The 21,989-nt window shown below is 40.9% G+C and overlaps 1 protein-coding gene across 3 annotated transcripts in view; it reads left to right on the top strand.

The window, feature by feature from the left end:
- Nucleotides 1–669: 669 nt before the first annotated feature.
- Nucleotides 670–21,989, top strand: part of GRAMD2B (GRAM domain containing 2B) — a 34,161-nt gene continuing 12,841 nt past the window's right edge. For all 3 annotated transcript variants that reach the window (XM_074811954.1, XM_074811956.1, XM_074811955.1), the window contains exons 1-5: nt 670–745; nt 15,802–15,924; nt 17,970–18,057; nt 18,371–18,437; nt 19,401–19,504. In XM_074811954.1, coding sequence (XP_074668055.1) covers nt 15,884–15,924; nt 17,970–18,057; nt 18,371–18,437; nt 19,401–19,504 — 300 coding nt within the window. In that variant the 5' untranslated portion in view covers nt 670–745; nt 15,802–15,883. The remainder of the gene's footprint in view (nt 746–15,801; nt 15,925–17,969; nt 18,058–18,370; nt 18,438–19,400; nt 19,505–21,989) is intronic.

Here is a 21,989-nt window from a genome sequence, read left to right as displayed (position 1 = left end):
GGAAGAATCGGCTAATCACCATAGAAGTTCCTGTTAGTACAGCTGTCTGGAGGCCGGCATCGGTATTTGGACTATCTCCTGCTTCAAAAGAGACACCGGGGAAAAGCGCTGACAGAAACCTGTGGAAAGCCGTTTTCTGTGAGTTACTGCCGGCCTGCAAGCTTTCTCCCATGCGGCCTGCAAGCTTTCTTTCCATGCGGCCACGGCCACCACCACCTTCCCTCCTCAGATCGTGTCTGTGTGTGAAACCGCATCTCCTGTCCCCCCGTATAAAACATTAAGGACACCTTTTGTCCGAGCCAGCGGGAGGCAGCGTCTCACGCGACAACGTCCTGACTGAATAATTTAAGGCGCGTAATGGATCGGCCACGCGGGGAGCGCGGGCTCCCACTGCCGCGTTTGTCACCTCGCGGCGGCAGCCGGGGCCGAGCTCCCCGCCGCGGCCCGGGGCGACAGCCCGCCACCCGCGCAGACGGGCAGAACCCGTTTTCAGCACCTCCCCGCCGCGGGCCCGCGCGCCGGCTCCAGCCGGCCCAGGACGGCGGCGGCGGCGGCGGCGCCCGCCCCGGGGCGGGGCAGCGGGGCGACCCGTGCCGGCCCGCCGGTTGAGTGCCGTGCGGCGGCGGCGGGCTGTGTCGTGCTCGGGGGTGCCGATGGTGCTCACGACCGAGCAGCGGGGCGATGCGGAGGAGCCGAAGGCTGTGCGGGCCGCCGGTAGGCGGGAAAACAGGGGCGCCCTGCGGCTGTGAGTACTGCCCGGACCGGGAGGGGCGGCCGTCGGCCCACCGGACCCTGCGCAGCCCAGCGGGGGGACGAGGCTCCTGCCCGGCCTGCCCCACGGGGGAGAGGCGGCCGCAGAGAGTTACTCGGCGGAGTCACGGCAGCGGCTGGGCCCTGTGAGGCGGCGGCGGCGGCGGCGGGGGGAGCCCCCCCGGAGCGGCGGGCGTGGGGCTTGGCGGCGCGGTGGGGGCTTCGTTGTCCTGGGCGTTGGCTTTGAAATTTGTAGGGAAAAGTCGCCGAGGGGTCTCCACGTCCAGGCTTACATTAAGCACGAACATTTCCGCTCAGCCGATCTTCAAGAGAGGGCCCTGAGCACAGCGTTAAACTCCGAAGTCGTAGTTTTAGGAGCAAGACGTATAAATACTGCTTCTAGTAATTTCATGCAACAGCCTGGTAATCCTTCTTTGCTGTGGCACAGAAATCCAGCAGCTGTGCTTTATCACTTACAGTAATGTGCATGGACTCCAGAGGGAAGCTGTGATCCTCTCCTCTGGGTGCCAAGAAAACTTTGAAAGTTCACAAACTTTGATACAGGCAAGATGCAGTAAAGTGGGAGTTCAGTCAGACTTATGGCCCAGATATGGATGGGACAGGCCACTCCAGCAGGATGGTGGGCGCTTGCCTGCCTTGGCATGGTTCCCCACCATGCTTTTTGCCCAGCATGGCCATACCCATACCTGGCCTCCTTCTGCTTTTTAACCTGAGAAGTACGGTAGAAACTGAGCAGATGAAGAGTTTAAAATACTTCATGTTCTTTGTGAGGAACAGGGAGCCGTGAAGGCTGCTTAGGCTAACTGATGAAAGGTAGGGAAGTCAGAGGGCTTCCTGTTCCAGCTGAATAGCAATCATTGCTGGTCTTGTAACAATGGAGGACTCCCTGCATTCCTCTGAGGCCGCTGGCCTTCCCAGCTTCTGATGGTGACTGTAAACATCAGGGATTAAAGGCTTCATTTCCTGCATTGGTTTTTGGCTTTTTGTGGAGGTTTGAAGTTGTTTAGGTGCTTGTATGCCATGATAACGACCATCAGGTGAAAATCTTACTGGAATCAAGCAGCTGTCTGGTTCCATACAAGGCTCCCAATTCACATGGGACTTGACAGTTCCAAGGATGCTCATCTCGGATGGTTCCCCTCCCCAAAGAACTTTTCTTCACAAAGATTTAATCTTAAACAGCCTCCAGGAGAAAGGAGAACAAGGTACCAGCAACTAGCTCTTTCCCTGGAAACAAACTCTGAGAAGGTCTGTGGGTTTTTTTTTTTTTCCCTCCAGCTGTTGTATCCCTGGTCTCTAAGCAGGTGTATTCGAGAAGTATGTATTGCAGTGAAATCTGTTGCCACAAATAACTTGCTTGTTAGAGGGTACTGGGAATCAAAGTGTCTTCTAAGTGTCCTTTATCCTATAAGGTGTAGTCACATCAGTGACTTAACATTACAAATGAGACTTAATTCCCCAACCTTCTCTAGAGCCTTCTGACTCCAAGCCTTGGGTCCTGATCCCCCATGCAGAATTATGCCAGTGAACCTAATGAAGTTCTTCAGGTATGCAAGATCTGTATCTGATTTTTCTCTTGAGAACAGGACTAGGAGTCCAAGACAGTGTATAGAAAGCTTGATGTCGGAGACATTGAACATGCACCAACTAACAAATTGACCCTGTTTTGTCCCCAGGTATTTAATCTTTCAGTGCTGAATCAACTGCAGTTACAGAAGTGAGGTCAGTCTTAAACAGTGTGATAAATGGAAGAGTCTCACTCCCTATGACTCTCCTTTTCTTAGCTGTCAGTTTTTGCTGTTCAGTAGAAGGTAAGTGTCATGCAGGGGAAAACTAGGAAGTCTGTTACGCTGCAAGCTACAGTGTTCAGCGATACTAGCCTGGGCAGCAGGAGGGTGAAAACGCTGTAGGCTAAAAGGTTGAAGTGCTTCGTCTTTAAGCTAGAAAATTGTTCAAGCATTTGCTAGCTGGGAACCAAGTTGGAATTTAATTTGCCAATCCCATTTAACTGGTAGCTGGATCCTTATGAGAAACCATCGTGTTCATTTGACTGTGAGTTAACCTTGGAAACCAAGTAACTTTGGTTTGATTAATGTGAAGCTACAGGGGGGATTGTTCAACTGAAGAACAAGAACAGAATCTTGGTTTTGATTCAGTTAGAAGTGAACTCTAAAGGTTGGATCGCTGAAGGTTTGTTTTTAGAAAATTTCGTAAATAGGTATGTGTGGTTGTGGTGGAGTTTCATTCCCCTCATGTACTTCCAGGAAACAATATGCAACCAAGAGAGGTCATGCTGACCTCTATTTAAAAAAAATCCTAGCAGAGTTATAGTGGCTCAGGGAATCTTTTGGTGTTTTCCAAAGCTCAGGGGAGAAAGATTTATGTATGTATTGTAATCTGTACTTCCTGTAGGTATGCTTAAAATGTTGTTCATTTTAGGCATGGACTTTATATCTTGATATGCTCTGCTGCTACCATAAAGGTGTCCCTGGCGATAGGTGCTTCTGAAGGATTGAAGCTGTAGAAGTGTTTGGGAGTTTTTTGTTGGATTGGTTTTTCTAAATTATTTCAAGATCAGATCTGAGAAGATTGTATTTATCTGCCAGTGATTCAGGAACTTTATACAGAAAGAATTAAGTACATTCATACTGATTTAGAAAACAGGCTTCTATGGCATGTTTAGCAATAGTTATATCTTTGCAAAGTTTGCAGTATATTTCCGTGGGTTGTACAACCACAGAGATAACACTGCGTGGAAGATGGGTGCTGTTGTTATATGAACCCAAAATAGTGGTGTGCCAAAGGTTTGTCATAATGTGGAGTTCTTCCCAAGCAAACCAAAAGTTCTGGGACAGAAAATACTTTCCAAGTGGTGTTCCCTGACCATTACATCCTGATGTGGCCTTGGACCAAAAAGGAATTAACCCTTGCATAGTACTTAGAGGATATTTATTTTTCTGACTTGAAAGTGGGGTGTATTTTTTTTGTGGTGGCACTGAACCTGCCTCAGAAGCTGTCAGCCCCACCGCAGGGGGGGGTAGCAGTAGCTAGTGGAACAGATGTTGTTTTGTTGAAAATAGAGTGTGGTACATTAAGGAGAAATGGCAGAGGTGTAATAACGAGAAATTCATATTCCATGTCAGCATCCTTTGCTTTCACACACACTTGCTTCTGTTGAAGTCAATATAGTGTTTTCTGGTTTCCACAGATCATATTTGGCCTAGTACAATTAAATCTGTCTGTATGTAGGCAGTGTGCTGAGTTACTGTATGGTAAGATACCGCTAACATTAAGTGGCACATTCTGTCACCCTACAGTTACAGCATAAGGTAATGTCCAGTTACTGAGTGTAACTTAAAGAAATGAGGAGGCTGGGACTTAAGATGCTGAAAGGTATAGAAAGTTACAGATTTTTTTGATTTTTTTTTTTTTTTTTTTTTTTTTTGAGCAAAAATACATTGCAGATACTGGGGAAAATATGCTACTGAAAGAAGTTGAAAATGCTTACAGGCAGATTACGTAGATCTGGGACAAGAAAGAATGGGATTTTTATGGTTTGTTTGTCTGACATCTTATGCTGCCATAACAGATGTTTCCTAATAACTGTTATCACTTGATATGTTAAAAGACAATTAACTGGTTGACCTGTGCGTATTCGTAACTCACTAACTTTTTTTCCTAGACACTTGAGAGAAATACAAAATGCAGAGAGGAAAGGAGAGATTATTTATTAGGTAGTTTTATTTCAGCTTTGGTGCAGTTTAACTCCTTTACAGCAGCCAAACTTCTACTGTTTTTTTGTGAAAGGAACAAGGCATAGGTATGTGCCTTTGTTATTCACGTTCTGTACTTTCAGTGGATGAAGATATTAACACGTATTAACTGTCACATTTTTTAATTCTTCCCTGGTAGTTCTTCCCTATTTTTATAACAAAATTTGTAATGTGTGATCTGAAAAGAAGGATAGGCTTGCGAAGTGAAACACTGAAATTGAGGTGTGACAGAAGAGAGGTTTCCAAACTGGACAACCTCCATTTGTTCATGATGATGCTTTTTAATTGCTCCTATTTTTCTTTTTTTTTCCTGTCATTCTTTGTTCACTGTGTATATATGCTTAAGTTACAAAAGCAGCTTTTTAAAAAATAACTGTGCCATGTGTAAATGCACACCATTAATCCAAACAGCCTTTTATTTGCACCAAAGTGACTCACTGGCTAACCTGAAATACTCCCAAATGTGCTGTCTTTACCAGTTATATACAGTCTGTGAGAAATGCTTGTTAGGCAACATAATACTACAGATAAGCTTTGGGCAGCAGGATTTGTTACTGGTATTTGACAGGTGATGCATAAATGTAGTATCAGAGTATTGTCTTCTTACCACTATCTCTATGCATGTTGTCATCATGTGGTTAGAAACTATGTGCTTATCTAATGATACACTGCTGAGACTAATGATCTTCATGCTCTATACATAGTGGCTGCCAAATCCATATATTTCTTTCCCAGCTAACCTTTTTAGACTTGGGTTAACTGTTATGCCAGACAGATCTTGTGTTTGGTCTAGCAATCTTTACAGACCTCTTTTATAGTACTTACTGTAACCAAAATTCATAGGTAGCTGTCTGAATCCAGCAAGGCTGATCAGGAAAAGTCTCTTCAAATATTGTCATCACAGAGCAAATAATTTCTCTGCAGATAATAAGAATACGGTAGGACAAGTTGTCTTTTCCTGTTTCTCCACTTTTCCTTGAAAAGATACTTCTTGCTTTATCTAGAAGATCACTGAGCTGCCCGGAATTACAGAGAAATTATGTTTCCTGCCAGAAAGCTGCAAACAAATATTTAAAACATCCATTTTTTCATTCCAGATAGTGCAAGGGTCAGTGGGAGATTCCAGGAGGACATGGGCAACTGCTCCTTGCCAGCCCACTGTATAGGGTCCCAGCCTCCTCTTTGTAAAATGGCATAATGTGGCTGTCTCGTGCTGGGGTGATTGCTACAGTAATGAATTCAACTGCTGTGAGGCGAGACACCTGAATAAAAGGGGGAACAAGAGGTTGTAGGTTATGTATAAGGAGAAAACAGTTACCTCTTCTAAATCACTTGTAACTGAGCTTCAGTGCTGTAATGAAGTATTCCCTTCCTTAACTACATTTCTACCTGGCACTGACTTCTGCTTCCATCCTTGAAAAATAGCACAATAAGGTGAGGGAGTTAATAAGCTTCCAGAACGAGTGACAGGAAGTAATGTGCAGATTGCAGATAGGCAACAGAGAAACTCAGCAGGGTAGAGAGTGTAGAGGCAGGCTGAAGCCTTCCGTTTCTGTGGATTGTTGGGGGAAGCCTAGTTACCTTACTATGAAACAACAGTTCCCAACATCCCCCCCAAAAAAACCAACCATACCAAGGCACGTCCTCTACAAAAATCCGTTCCTGTAGGTGCCTCAGTGGTTTAGCCCTCTGGGAACCTTAAATTTAGGCTGTTTATGAAAGATAGACCACCTAGGCAAAAGACTCTTGATGGTAATTTTGTAGCTACCATTTATGCTATGCTAGTTCAAGAAGAGCTGTTTAGGTTTGCTGAGCCTTTTTCTGGATGGACTGTGACACTACAGAAGTTCAGTAAATAACAAAATTTTATATATGCCCATTTGGTTTTGTGAAATTTTACAATGCATGTAAATATGCTATGGCCAGCATAGGAGAGAGTGAATGTTGCCATGGAGGACAGTGTGTGGCCAGTGGAAAGGCTCATGCTGAAGAAGGAAGCTTACAGAGCATTCACACTGTCTGTCCTGGTGACATAGAAAATAGAAAATCAAGCTGGCCCTAGTAGGGATCTGGCCACTGTGTGTCACATCTGCTTCTAATAAAAATATCTTTTTCCAAGACTTTGGAAGGAATATGGTTCCGTATATACGGTGTGGCAGTCATAGGCACTGTTGTGATTAGTATTGATTAGACCCATTGTTGGAAGCTAGTACTTCCTATTGTGAAAGGGTAGCTTCTATGTTAGATTATCTACATTGTTCTGGTCTTTTCCATGAACACATAGGTGGGTCTGTAAGAAAAATCGTAGGTTGCAAAGATCATTATGGGAAATTCAGCACTGCCAGGCCCTTTGTAAACAGTGAGCCTCCAACAGTGATTTCACTTTGATCCACTTCCATCCTTGATAGAAGGTGTGATGAAACAGGGCAGATGGACACAATTAGATGTTCATTTTCATCTCAGTTATTCTCCATTAGGTCTTGTTGTGCACTGTTCTTGCTGGGGAGCCTACAAAAATGTTGGGCATGCCTTGAAATGCTCTATTAACATTGCCTTTTAAACAGAGAAATCTCATTAATGATACTGGATTATTTGTTGTCAATGCCAGTTCTCAGAGAAACTGCTGCATAATCAAACCCAACCATCCTTCTCTTTGTATATAACCTGTCTGAAGAACCAAAATTCTTTTTTCCTGTGTACATTGATTAAAATACTTTGTGTGCAGCATATGGAATGATTATTTCTAAAAATGCCATAAAACAGAAGCTTCTGATCGAGTGATTCATGGCAGCTTCATTTTTTAACTTTGTTTTTCTTAAGGAGCAGAGTAAGGAGTAAAGGTGTTGGTAAGACTGCTCCCAGACCTCTCCTATCACCTCTAACTGTTCTGCATTCTTAATAGCGGTTGTTAATATAATTGCTGGTGTCTGCCTTTTTTTTTTTAAGAATTTTAATTCAGTCTGATGTAACTACTCATTTTTTTTTTCAAAAACACAATTAATGCTGGACAGCTGACAGCCAAGTCTTGTATCATGTGGAGACATGTTGCTCTGGAGTTCTTCCTCCAAAATACAGAGATGTAGCTTCAGTCTAAACCTTTATGCTTATGCTCTGGTGATCAGGCCTCGTTTGTAAAGGTGCTTGTGTCGTTTCAGAGAGAGATTTGTGGTGTTTCTGCTTGAGTTACGGAGCAGATCTCATTGATAGATGCCTGTGAGGTCATACTGGACACAAGGATTGTGTATAGATGCAGTATTAATGTTTTTTATTGAACTCGGTATAGAAGAGTTGGTAGACATGACACTTAAGTGCCTTTGCCCACTTTTCTGCATCCTGAACCAGTCACAGATCCAGAATTATTCTTTCTTTACCTTTTTCCTGTTACCTCTGGAAGCTAAAGATAAAAATGTGATCTAATAAAAGGCTTCACGCTTCCTCTCCAGTAGGAACTGTGATCCTATTTTTTGTCTTGTTCTGGGTCAGAAGATAAGGTAGGCTAGAACTGGGAGACAGGAAAACCTTTCGTCGTAAAGGCTGCCAACAGGTTGGAGAATGAAAAGAACACATGCTCCAGTTCAAAGTAGACCTGAATGAGTGTCTCCCCTAAGGTCTTTTGTTTCACATTTTTGTCAGAAATGTGTCTGTCGAAGATTTGTGTCATGTGCTGGATTTGGCCATGCCTGTGTTCAGATGAATAGTTGTTGGTCACCCTGCTGAGGCTCCCATGAAAACTGCATCATGGGAATCTTGTGGAGTTGAGTGAAGATACATATGAGAGGGCTTTTGCTTTTTGAAGTGGATATCTGAAACGGAAACTCTTGAAAAGAGAGCTAAATGGCTTATGTTCCTGTTCTAGTGTTAACTTAATAAAATATCTTGTTATAGTGTCTCATGTTTCAGAGCACAGGGAATTCTTCTGTGTTGGTTTTTTTTTTTTTGCTATGGAACTTGATAGCAGTCTGGTTTTGATTAGACAGGGAATACAGCCAGTTAATAATAGATGGTATTTAGAACAGAGAATTTACATACTTGCTAATGACGTCTGCAGTGTCACAGTGATCTTGCTGATGTCCGAGTGAAACTTGATCTGGTTATTATGTGAAATGTCTATTCAGTTGAGGAAAAATACTGACTTCCTCTATCATTAACAGTGTTGGAGGAGTTTCTGTTCAGTGGTAACTCAAAAATCTCATTCATCCTTTTAATAAAAATACAACACCACAGACATATGAAACTACTCACAAGTGAGTAATTGTGTTCCAAGAGATAGCTGTGAAATAGAACACAGTAAATATTTCTGAAATGAATTACCTTGATATATAAAATAAGATTCACAATTAAAAAAAAAGTCTTTAGCAATTGGCTTGGATTCTGTTTTGGTGCTAGATGACATCGAGGTTCCACCTGTGCCTGCAGACGTGTTTCATCCTAAAAATGCAGAAACACGTGGTGTATGTGCATGTGTGCCCATCCATATGCGTATGATTCAGTTAACGGGCAGCTGTATAACTTTGCCTCCATTATGCCATATTCGATTGTGATCTCATGAGAAGAGAATTAGCCTGCTCCTTGAACAACCTGAGGCAGTTAAATCTCAGTCTGGTTCATACCTATTCATATTAACAAACTGACCCTTTCCCTCATGCAGAGTTTCACATCTCTGCTCCTTCATTAATGCTTTGCTGCTCTCCATATTCGGTATAAATACATCTGTTGGCTGTGTATCTGTCATACAAAATATATAAGTGTGCTGGGTTTCTGTGGCAGGGTTTTTGGTAGCAGGGGAGGGGGCTACAGCAGTGGCCCCTTCTGAAAAGCTTCTCAAAGCTCCCCTGGCTCCAAGTCGGACCAGCTCTCACCAAGGCCAAGCCAATTAGTGTTGGTGGCCATGCCTTTGTGATAATGTTTTTAAGAAGGGGAACCTGGGAGGATAAGTGGGAGTTGTGAGGAGGAGTTGCAAGGAGGACATCTATCCAAACACCAGGGTCAGTGGAAGGAAGGAGGAGGAAGGGTTGGAGGTGTGCCAGTGCCAAGACCCTGCTGTATCCCATGGTTAGATGACACGTTGCCCCCCACTGCCACCCATGAAGGTCCACAGTGGAGCAGATGCTGACCTGCAACCTGTGGAGGACCCCACACTGGAGCAGGTGGCTGCTGTGCCCAAAGAAGGCCGGGACTCTGTGGGAAGAAACCCACACTATTGCAGTTTGGTGCTGGGAGAATTGCAACACACAGGACAGATCCATGCTGGAGCAGCTCAGGAACAGCTGCAGCCTGTGGGAAGGACTCATGGCAGAGAAAGTTCGTGGAGAACTGTCTCCCATGAGATGGACACCACACTGGAGCAGGGGAGGAATGCAAGGAGTCCTCCCCCTTGAGAAGGGAGTGGCAGAACTGACCATAACCCCCATTCCCTTCCCCCTGTGCTGCTGGTGGTGAGGAGGTAGAGAAATTGGGAAGAAAACTGAGCCTAGGAAGAGGGGAGTGGTGGGGCGAGGTGTTTTTAAGATGTGGTAATGCTTCTCACTGTCCCACTCAAGTGTTGGTGTTGTTAGTGTTTCAATGAAAGTGATATTCTTTTTCTTCCCCTAACAAGTTTGCCTGTGACCGTGTTGGGTGAGTCATCCCTCCCTGTCCTTATCTTGATTCCCGAGCCTTTTGCTTCATTTTCTCCTTCCTATTCCTGAGTGGGAAGGGGTGAGTGAACAGCTTTGTAGTGCTCAGTTGCCCTCTGGTCTCAAACTAGGACAATAGGAAATGTGGTACTTCAGAATCAGCTGCTTTACTTCCTTCACTTTTCAGCCTTAAATACAGGCTGTGTAGTAAGTATATGGAATTACATAAATACCAAATGCATACATTATGGCTATCCTTAACACCTATTATAGCAGCTGTTAAACAGCTCTCTGCTGCTTTGTGATTAGCGTAGTTGTAGCTCATTTTCTGTCTGTTTTGATAGTTTTGGAGTCTTGATGGTAGTTAACATTTGGTTTTCCATTTGCATGGTAAAAGTGATACTTGGTCTTAGGAGTAGATTAAATCAACATTATTCTGAGGCATGGTTTTTTTAGGAGATGTATTTTCTTCTGTAAACAGTGCCTCGTGCCTTGTAACACTGGAACATGGCTGTAGAGCTACTGGAGACATTTTACTTCTGAGTGACCAGACTTTATAGAAACAGACAACATCTAAAACCTCGACTTGAGCACTGTTGTTAGTTTATACTGTACAGAGACCACTCTCATCTGCTATGAAGAGGACAGCGGGAGAGTTTACAATGGAAAAGGTATTTTTCTTCAGGAGTGAAATAATTCACCTGTGTAAGGTATGAAAGCAAGATCATCAGATAAAGCACCCGGATTCTGATTACACATCTCAAAAAGGTTAGTTCAGACTGGTGTGGCATAGAAAAGGTGTTTAGTAGAGCTATGGGACATACCTTCTGAAAGGATACTTAAGACTTTAGGTCTAGCAAAGGGAATGTTGAGATGATTGCTCATTCAGTGTGTGATAGGTCAAGTAAAGTATGCTGAGGGAGAGGTCTGTGGCCTGCAGCAGGCGGTCCTTTCAAGCATTAACACATTTAATCTTACCCCCTTGCAGTCATCTCTGCTTGAAGCATGTTGGGGGTATGTCTCCTGGGTGACGTCTAGATAAATCTCTTCATCCTGCTCCATCACCTCTGCTTTTAAGCCTGCCAGAGTCTTGTCACCTTGATTTGGGATCCTGAAATTTTTTGAGCCTCTCCCTTTGGCTTTTAGTTTCTGAAAGAATAACCGATTCCTTTATCTGAATATGTTCATGTCTGGGAGTAAGAATAGCTTAAATAAGACTACCTCTTAGTATTTGAGCCTTTTGCATACTTTGATTCCTTTGTCAAATCCTTTTGGTCTGCTAACAGCTACCGAGTAAATCCAATAGCTACCCAACAGAACCAAAAGATACAGAATGTCATTGCATTTGTGATGGATATTTCCACCTATGTTGTACCAAACATAGTTGTGGACAGTTGGGGAGAAATTACTCTGCACTCTTTTGATTGATCATTTGCAATACAGCAGTCTAACTGCTGTTGTAAAATGAATCCTTTTTGTATAAAAGAGATAAAGCAGGATAACAGGGCTTCTAAGGTAACATGATGATCCAATATCTATGCTCCATCCACAGAGGAAATGTTCCAGCAGTGCTGACTCACGTTGAACCCTAAGAAAATACTGGTTTGGCTGCAGTTTTGCAAACAATTGAAGAGGTAGCTAACATCTCTGGTTATTCAACATGCCTTTTTCCTCCTGTGTAACTGATGTACAGTTTGTGGACTGGGGGGCTGATTTGTCAGAACTCAGTGTGTCTTCTAAAGTTTTTAGACCTGTTATCATGCAGACGAAGTAGCATGGGTGTCCTTTGGGGCAAATCTGAGGAAGCTTTGTAGAAAGGTTTGTGTGGTTATGGGGAGTTAAAGACAGTAACTGCTGTACAGTGCTGGAGTTTTTGATGTCTCTTACATATGCCTGAGAAGTGTTCATGTTCAGTAAGACTATATTGGGGTTGTCAAAGACAACGGTTGTTCTTTAAGGCTCACTTTCCAAACTGTGGCCTATTAGCACGTGTCTCACATTATTTGTGTTCAGTGCTTCTTATTCAAACCAGTTTTGAAGGAAACGGGGAAAAAGCTTATCTTTTCGATTACTGTATTTCATTTTTTTCTTCTTGAAAAATCCCCATTAATGTAACACAGCATAATTTTTACAGAACGTCTGAATTTTTCAGGTCCTGGACAAGATTAGTGCCAAACAAGAAAACCTTTAGAAGTTCAGAAAACATTCTGCAGTACAAGGAACTTGACACACCCGTCTGTCAGAAAGTTTTTGTTTTACAGAAACTGTTCAAATCAGAAGAGGTGAAGTTCCTCTGACATTTAAAATACACTGACAAATGAAGTACATTCTGTACTTCATTAGAATGAAACTTAGTCCACTGCCTTGGTTATGTATGATGTATTTCACATCACTTTCCCTTTTCTGTGATTTAATCTTACTGAAACTCAGTTCAGTTACTGGTGTATGGTTAAAAAAGGAAAATATTTCTTGCAAAAAGTTTAGTTAGAGTGCTTACAACTACTGTTTATTTTAACTTATTATCCCATAGTAAGCGCTAGCCTTGGCTTTGAAAATACTCTCTATGACAACTGGTTTTTATTTGGAAATTAAAGGCAACTTTTTTAGCTGTTATTTTAGATAGGCTTGGTAGTAGTACCAAATACACAATATATGTTCAATTTGAAAAATGTTTATTTTCATATCAGCAAAGTCTTGATGTCACAAAGTTTACATGCTTTGCCCTGGTATTTGCAAGTGCAGTTCACTTGCTTGCAACTATTGTTAACAGTTGTAGCAAGTAGCACTTTGTTTAAATGCACTTGATCTGATTTTTTTTCATGGATTGCTGACATTTGTGCTCTTTTTACAAAGCATTTATAAATCCTGACTCACCCATGAAAATGTAAGGAGTGCTTTAATTTGCTTGTGACTTGATGAACAGTATTGTACTGGTTTTAGGTCTTACTTGTGATCTTTCCTTCTCCAGAGGGTCAGCTAAGATTCTTCTGATACTTTAGAGACACCTACTAGGAACTTAACTATAGCTCCACACAGCAGCTATCAGGAACATGAGGACAAATCATTATGTAGTTTTTCAGTATGTGAAGGCAGCATATGGGAGGTAGGGTGAAGGATAGACATAGCAAAACCATATCAGCTAGCAGGAATACACCCAGTTGCTACTGTCAGTGGCATGTGTTACACTGGTGAGTCTCCTCATGCCTCAGATGTTTTTGGAAAACTCTTGCTGTGTTTGGGTACATTCTTCCTGTTCTCAGCTGCAGAAGACAGTCCTGGAGAGGTGACCAGACTAGCATGAGATAGCTCATCATTTCCACACACAACAGGATTAGCATGTTGAGATGCTCTAGCTCTCTGCCGACTGAAGGCGGCTAGAGGGAATGAGTAGAGATTCAGGAATAGTAGTGGTTAATTGGAAAGACAGACAGGATAGAACAGGCTCATAGGTTTAACTTCAAAGTAGGGATTACTTTATGGGTGAGGGAAAAGAGAATATGAGTGGTCATTAAATAAAACATTTAAGAGTAACAAAACATCTAACCATGCTGGCAAGTGTAAGTGACCACTAAAACCTCTGTTATAGGTATTTTTTGAAACAAATTTGTAGTACAAAGGTTGAGTGTGATACAGGTTGCTGATCAGTCAACAGCATTACTGTGTAAGAGTAGCAGGCTGCCCAAGGCAATAATGGACACCAGGCAGCTCCAGGCTCAAACATCTTACTACAGGCATCTCAATACACTCAAGCATCTAACTCATCTTAAAAATACTGCTGTGTCATGTAGTCTTACTCATCTGAGAGTTTCCATGCTGCACTGCCCTTTTGAAATGCAGGTGTGATTGAACCTGACAATTTTGCCTCACTTTGTTCTTCATCCCACTCATGTCTGGTATTCTCTGGCCTCCCTTGAAGCCCAAGAATTTGAGGAACAGAAATACAGCAGACAAAGACTGTGACTAAGACATTTGCAGTATTTGCAGACTTTTGGAATACAAGCTCCCCTGTGCTTGCGGGGAGCACCTTGGATTGGCAGTTCTCTCTGCTTAATATCTCAAACAGCATAAAACTGTTTATTTGGGTTTTTCAGGCAAAAGATTGGGTTCTGCTTGAATCTCTTGAATTGCCCATTTAATTCTAGTTTATGTTGGCTGAAACTAAAAGCTGATGCCTTATGATCAGGCAGGACCAATCCAAGAGTGAAGCAATGGGGAAACAATTGTTTTTTGCCTTATTGACTTTATTAGTGCTGTAACTCTTCTAAGTATACACAAAATGTGACTTAGGAAAAGTCAGTGCAAGTGCCCCTGCGGTGGGGAGTGCTAAGGGTTGAGAAAGGTTTAGATAGGGGAATAGTTGCTGTATGTAAACATAAGACCCTGTGAGAACAAGTCCCAGCACCAGTAAGGCAAAACTCCATGGCTTTTGTCCTGTGACATAAGCTCTAATTTAGCTGCAAGGTAGGATACCGCCTCATTAGATCTCAATTAAGATGTTTTGAGGTGTATCTTCTGATCTTATTCACCAAAGTGTAATCAAAGCAATGGATCTTTTTATGCCTTTCCTAAAAGAAGAGAGATTAAATTAGTCTGGGAACCTCTGTCAGCAAAACTTTTGTCTTAATAGGAGAAGAAACTGTTTATTGTAAAGACACTGTCACATGGTGGTAGTGGCTGTGTTATTGCTGTAAAATTGCAGAAATTAAACATTATAATGGAAAGCTTCTGTAAATGGGGTCATTCAGGTCAGGCATTACATTAACGGGCAACATAGTTTGGCTTTCTTTAATCCTAAGGTCATCCTGTAGTCTTTTTGAGGCTTTAGTCTTCTGAAGGAGGGTGTGTGTATGTATTTGTCATATTTTAAAATATTGTCATTCTTCAGACTGTGTTATTAATGACAGCTTTTTTCTTCTGAATTTTCTGAGTTAACATTTCATTAGAAAATTATGGAAAGGGAAGCCAGGAAAAGGCTGTGATGGCACATCTTAGCCCTCAGACTCTAGTTCCCTCACATATATTTCTGAGGCAGTGTCATGTGCTGTGAAAAGGCAACACACTGTGGTGGCAGTGCTGTTTTTGTAAAATAAAACCAGTTCTTTTGGTACTTTGAGAGTACCCTTTATTGTGAAAATCCTGCAGGTGGACTCTTACAGAAGAGGTAAGCAAGAGGCAAAGTAGGACCGAGTTTCCTCTTGCAACATTGACCCACAAATAATCTGCTAAACTCTAGGTACTGTCGTGCAGGATGTGTTTCTTCCAACTTGCCAATCAAATTAATTTCCATTAGTCATCGAGTCTGAGTACTGGACATGGAATGCATTTTTCCTAAATGAGACATTCTTCTTGGAATGAAAGCTAGAGCTACAGATTTTACGAGTGCTGAAATATCCATGGCAGTATTTCAGTTTTCCTCTCTCCATTGCTGAAATTCCAGTACTGGAGCTCAGAATACTGTTCAGATGTATAATGCTGTCAAATCAGTAGATTAAGACTTTTCAGGACCTTAATACAAAAGATATGTCAGAGTTTTGTTCTTTAATATGTGCTGTATTGTCAACATGTTTTAGTGGCATTTGATATTGGTATGAATCCTGCAATACACATTTCTATCTTTTTTTTTTTTTTTTTCCCCTCTGCAGTTCAGATGGAGAAAATGGAACAGATGAAAAAAGAAAGGCAGGAAAATTGCCTGCTCTGTTGCTGCAGACCCATACCACTGAAATGGAGTATTTTGATGACCGTAAAAAAGTTGATGTTGCTAGGTAATGTCAGAAATGCTCTCAGTTTACTTCTAGTCAGATAACCAGAATGATTACAACCCATTCAAGAAGGTACGCTGGGTAGCAAGATTTATCAGACATCCTGGTTGTGGGTTAGCTTGCACACTATGCAAGTAAACAGGATTCAGGGTTGCTCTGGGGTTGCTCTTTTACCCACCACAAGCAGATAGACTTTGGACTGGTTTAGCTTCCCTGTTCTAGGAAAAAATACACTGGTGCCAATGCCAGTTAAATCTGTTTCACAGTCAATTTGACAGACAGTCAAATTGAGCCGCAGTTTGAGTGCTGGGTTGTTCCCAGAACACTTTCATGCTGGAATATTGATTGTCCATGGTAAAACTATAACAAAAGTTTTAAATTTGGACTCTGTGCTGTATATTGCATCAGATTATTGTAATGCCTCTGCAAAAACAGTAATTCTTCCTTTGTTGGAGAACTGGAATTTGAAACTCCTCTAAAAGGAAATGAAATAATACTAAAATCCCACTTAGAGGGCTTGAATACAAATTTTGCATCCCTTTCACTTCGTCAACTGAGCAGGCAGTGCAAAAGTCAGCAGTCAACCTGATAGTGCTTTTAGTCACAAGGCAGATATTTTTAAAAAATCACTTAATTTCCTGAAGTATCTTTGAGGAGAAGGTATTTGAATAATATGTGATTACTTTTTTTTCCCAAACTCTTGTTCCAGTCTTACCACTCACAATGTAATTGCCTGTGTGCTGGTGATAGGTTGGCATAAGATTTTTTTATAAGGCTCACTGTTCATTTCAGTTTGACCTGTACTTTACATAGGCACACAAATACACGTACACATGTATATTAGAATTTTATTCTGTGAGGGACCACCTGAGACACGCAGTCAGTCGCCCTGCTGTCTAAATCAGTCCTGCCGTACAATCTCTTTCCTAAATCCAGCTGTATTTCCATTAAACTTGGGGGTTCTCTTCCTCTCACCCTTACAGTTTTTACTGGAAACCCTGAACCTCTCAAGTTTAGGAAATTAGATAAGACTTGCTGTACAGGATAAGGTGCAGTAATGGAAACTTTTGTAGCACCTTTCTTGCCCCATTGAATTTTAGCACATGTTCTTCAAGTCTTTCAGTATAGGAGTGCTGTGTTGTGTTTTTCCTTCTGCTCTCCAGTCTGCATCTGAAGGCTTCTAAAAAAGAGCTACCTTAATTTTATAGCATGTTGATATACTTTCGTTATGTGCTAAACAGCTCTTCAGGATAATGTTCTTCTCTTCCTGATTTATGATACACTGTTATCCCACCTCTTTGTTTTTCTGAATAGTCCATGCCGCTGAATCCTCCTGTATAAAAAACCCTAAACTTATTTTCCCAGCCATCTACAGAGACTTCCCTCTGTACTTGTTCTACTCTAGAGCTGCTGGTTTTTTGTTTGGTTTTCTTTTCCAATATGAATGGCTGGAGCTGTACATGTACATCTTCCTATACAAGTGGCACTCACAATTCACTTTCATCTCCTCTAGGATTGCTGGCTGTCTTAATGAATTCTTTACACTACGCTACACAGTTCATAGCTACCCTCTGACTTGTGCAGCCTTGTTTCTTCTCTGTTGCACTTTCCAAATGATCTCACATTTTGTAGTACAAGTTCATAGCTTTCAGTACATTACCTTGCACTCTCAGCTACTATGTTTTATCTCACTTTATCTTGCATTAGTAACACAATTAATATTAGTATTTCACATGTTGACAAGAAACAAACAAACATGGAGCTAAGCACTGTGATAATTCATTAAGTTGTAAAAATGTCTGAGCTTTTTTCGCCTCCTTGCAATTAATAATTTAGAATATTCCTTCTAAATTAAACGAAGATCTTCAGTGATGGCTGGTGTGGTTTAAGAATAAGATATAGTCTTTATTGCTGCATAATCCTTGATGAATCAGATAGTAGTTATTAAAGGATTAGTATGTTTCATGAAAAAGCGTGTCCTATTGATAATTTACCAAAACTAATGAACTGAGGCCAGCCTTATATGGGATGACTTTTTTAATCTTCAGGACAAAGAACATCACAGATAGTCCACTCCTGACAATGGATATCAAGAGTGACTCCAAGATTGAAAGGAAAAAACGTGCCTCAAATCAGGTAGGGCAGAGGATGGACTTGTTTGTTTATATATAGTAAGAGTAAATACATAGCTATCATGAGAGCCCCCTTGTTTAGCAATACTATAGTTTGTGATTGTATAAGGACATAGGTTCTTTTTTCATCAGTGCTTTAGAGTCTGGGTAAAGCAGGATACAGGCTTAATAGCCACATAGCAAAAATGAGGATTTATTGTAAAACAAGTGGGCAAAATGAGAAGGTATTGGGAGGACAGGAAGCGGAATGGGTCACCTGATTATAGGACTATCTAATAAGGCCTGTGTCTCTGGGGGTGGGGCTTTTTGTTTTTTAGCTGAAGGCAAATGCACACTTTCATAAGCTGTTTCTAGATGTTCCCATTGATGAACCACTGAAACAAAGTAAGTATTAACCCCCTTGTCATTGCTGGCTGTGAATCTAAGATAACGTTGTTACCTACCAACTGCGGTGATGTACAAGAGGGACTACCTAGATTTTGAAAATCTTAAACTTCAGCTGCCTAGAGCTACAAGGCCTTCATCTGCATGCAGTGGGTGTTTTTGTTGTAATCTTGCAAAACTTAAATCTTCACATGTTGGGCATCTTTAGGTATTGTAGCCTGCTTTGCACTTCTTAACAGAGTAACCTAGTGTGACATTTTTTGGTATTGAAGCTTCATTACTAAAGGCACTACTTAACTGAGACAGCACTGGTCAAGTGACTAGTTTGAGTTTTTGCTGGTGATGCTTCAAGATTTAAAAACACTGGTAGGAGAAGGACTTAAAATATAAAGATTCTGCTGTATTCTGTGGTAGTTATAATAAATGAGTTCTACACGGATTTATAACAAATGTTTCTTGAATACAGAGAAATTGATTCATGAGTGAGAAATGATTTGCTCAATGACTGTGAAGTAAAAGCAGTACTACTTTACATGTGTTGCACTTCTGTTGATCATCTAGTCCAGAGAACTGGTATAGACCTAGAAGTTTAAAGCTAAAACTTTTCGTTAAGCTTTTGCATTTACATAATATAGTTACGTGAAAGCTAGTCAAAAAGTTTATAGGAAGCTAGGTGGTACTCTCTCAGGAAGGTTTTTTGGCTTCTGGGAACAAGTTGTATGTTATGCATTTCAGTCTTTGTCCTTCAGATATTTTGAGTCTAAACTTAGACCTGTGAAATCTTCTGAGCTTGTCAGTATTTGTCAAACCTTGAAATACTCAATAAGTTTAACTATGTTTATCAAAAGATATAAACCTAAACGTATTATGACTTTGAGAAAAATTAAAACAGAAGTCAAACTGATAAGAATTGGCTTGGGTTGTGGTTACCTTAAAGATATGTAGAGTATCTATTTGTTTCAGGCTTTACCTGTGCTCTGCAGAAAGAAATTCTATACCAAGGAAAGTTATTCCTTTCTGAAAACTGGATTTGCTTCCATTCCAAGGTTTTTGGTAAAGACACTAAGGTTAGTAAAATCTTCATGTACAGAACAGTAATGTTATTTCTTAACAATTTGTTCATCACCAGAAGTTCACATGATTATGCAAGGCTAGAATACTACTAACACTTCAAAGTGTTATTGAATACAATCAAGCCTTCAGAAGTGGTGCCCGAAAGTCACTCTAGAACTGGAGCACTATTATTATTAAAGATTGAGTCTCTCTCTTAAGGACTTCCTGTCTGAAAAAAACAGATGAAAGGAAAGAATCTGATATGCAGCAGTGAGGGCATTGCCAAGCCCATGTAGCACAAACTCTACAAAAATGTCTATCTTGGGGTAAGTATGGAAAAGAGGAGGAGGAAGGAAGGCTGAAAAGTATAAGGACTACAAGACTGTAGTTGGGGAACTGGAAGGAATGATCAGGCATATTAAGATAAAGAGGAAGAACTAAAACTGGCTTGTGAATTGAGTGACAAAGGTCTTTGAGGTGTTCTAGCACTCCTGCATAGATAGGTTTTCACTTGTGAGCCTAGTATGAAGAGCAGAAATGGAGCATAAACAGTTGGGATCATCATTTACTCTTTCTTGGTTCAAATATGACCCACCTAAGGCTGGGCCCCCTGTGGTGAATGATATGCATTCAGATAAAGCCTTTCCAAAAAGATTTGTGTTCTGGTTCTGTTATTTGGAGGTTTTGGAGTGGTTTTGTTTACATAAACTTTGCTTTGTTTTTGAGCTTTTGTTGGGAAACAGCTCGATTTGCTGCAAGGATTTCTTTGGCTTCTTTCTCGAGTACTTCCTTGAGCAAAGTTCCTGATTAGATCCAGACCCTTTGTCAGTGAATTGGGTGCTGAAACCAGTTTAGGAGTTGACCGTATCTCATTTCTCTGCTGTCAACCATTTTGATGAAACAACATTTATCTTTGAGAGGGCTTTTAAGAAGGTGGAATAGGTTTAAAGAATTCTTAAAATTATTAACAACATATTGTTCATAGTGACCTTATGGGTTATTGTGTTTTACTGCTTAGCACAAGAAACTGGATAGTAGTCGTAGGTGGTACATTAATGCGGATGGTGTGTATGTCGGTGAAAGCCATGTGGCACAAAGGAGATCAACAAATGGTTGGATACCATCATTCATAATTAGTAACAGCCTATCTTGGCAGTTAGCTTCATTAAAATTGAAGCTGCTGTACTAGCAATTTCATGTTCACCATGAACAAATGTGACAAAACTGTGGGACAGCTTTCTAATTCAAACTAAGCTAAATGTATACAAAATCTAGCCGAACTCTACAAAGTAGACTAGAAAAACCTGGGAAAATAGATGCAGAATGACAATGGTGTAGTACTAGGAAATGGTCTTTGTCAACAGGGTTTTAAATGCAGGAATATATACATATTTATGTATATGATGAAAAGGGAAAGCATGTTACAAGATAGGGTTCAGTAGACAGGATCTGTAAATGTGACTACAGTGATATTCCAAATTATTCAATTCTGGGTCATTGTTTTCAGAACACATTGCAGGAAAATTAAGAGTGAAGGGGATAGGCCTGATCATTTACTTCCAGCTGTCTTCCCCTACCTCCGCAATACACACTTAAAGGTTTGTTCAATCACATACAGCAGGCACAAGTTTTTAGGAATACGGTCAACAAAAAAGCAGGAAAAGTGAGGATATAATGAAAAATAATGTAATGGGAGGAGGAGGAGGAAATCAAGCTTGACAGGAAGAGGAACGTTTTTAACAGTCAGATACACTGACAGAGTTTCCAAGACGCAAAACCTCTGTTGCTTAGAACTTGTAAAACAATTTAAGCTTAGTGATAAAGTGTTTTATTGTGAGAAATAGCAGGTCTATATGTTGTAATAAATTTTTCAACATGGATTCTTCTACCTGCAGAAATTTTTTTTGTTGAAAGCTTTGGTGGAGGGAATAACCATGCAAGTCAGAAGATTTGAGTCTTCAGTGTAAACACTGTGCATATTCAGAAGTAAAAGATTGCTTCTGCAGGATTGAATAGGTTTGAAAAACATCACTGTCTTTCCAGGTAGTTCTGTTTTGGCGCTATATTTGCCTTGAGTCTTTCTGGGAGCTAAGCATTATCTTACATATTTTAGTTGCTTTCCAAGTTGCCTGCAGGTAAACCTTGTTTTCCTGAAATAATTATTACTCCAGATATAAAGAATGTACTTTGCAGTGATTTTACCATTTTAATCTAATGCTAGGGTAACAGTGCACTAAGCAATACTTAATCCCAGTTAAGTGCACTTTGGTCTTGATTACAGTAATGTTATCCATCAAAATAGCATGCAGTAGAATGCCATTAACATCTCTGATTTAAAGTTCTTTGAGGTGAACTGAACCAGTTAGAAAACTTCTAAGCTGCTTTTATTTATCATTACTGTTAGCAGGATTTCTGCTGAAAAATCTTCTGGTTTGGTTTTATTTTAGTTTGCTTGGGTTTTTTTAAAGTTATGCAGATTCTGTTCTGACTACCTGAGGA

The sequence above is a fragment of the Strix aluco genome, chromosome Z, assembly GCF_031877795.1.
Source record: "Strix aluco isolate bStrAlu1 chromosome Z, bStrAlu1.hap1, whole genome shotgun sequence".
Taxonomy (NCBI): domain Eukaryota; kingdom Metazoa; phylum Chordata; class Aves; order Strigiformes; family Strigidae; genus Strix; species Strix aluco.
The sequence above is the reverse complement of the archived record's forward strand: the minus strand, read 5'-3'. Positions and strand labels throughout refer to the sequence as shown.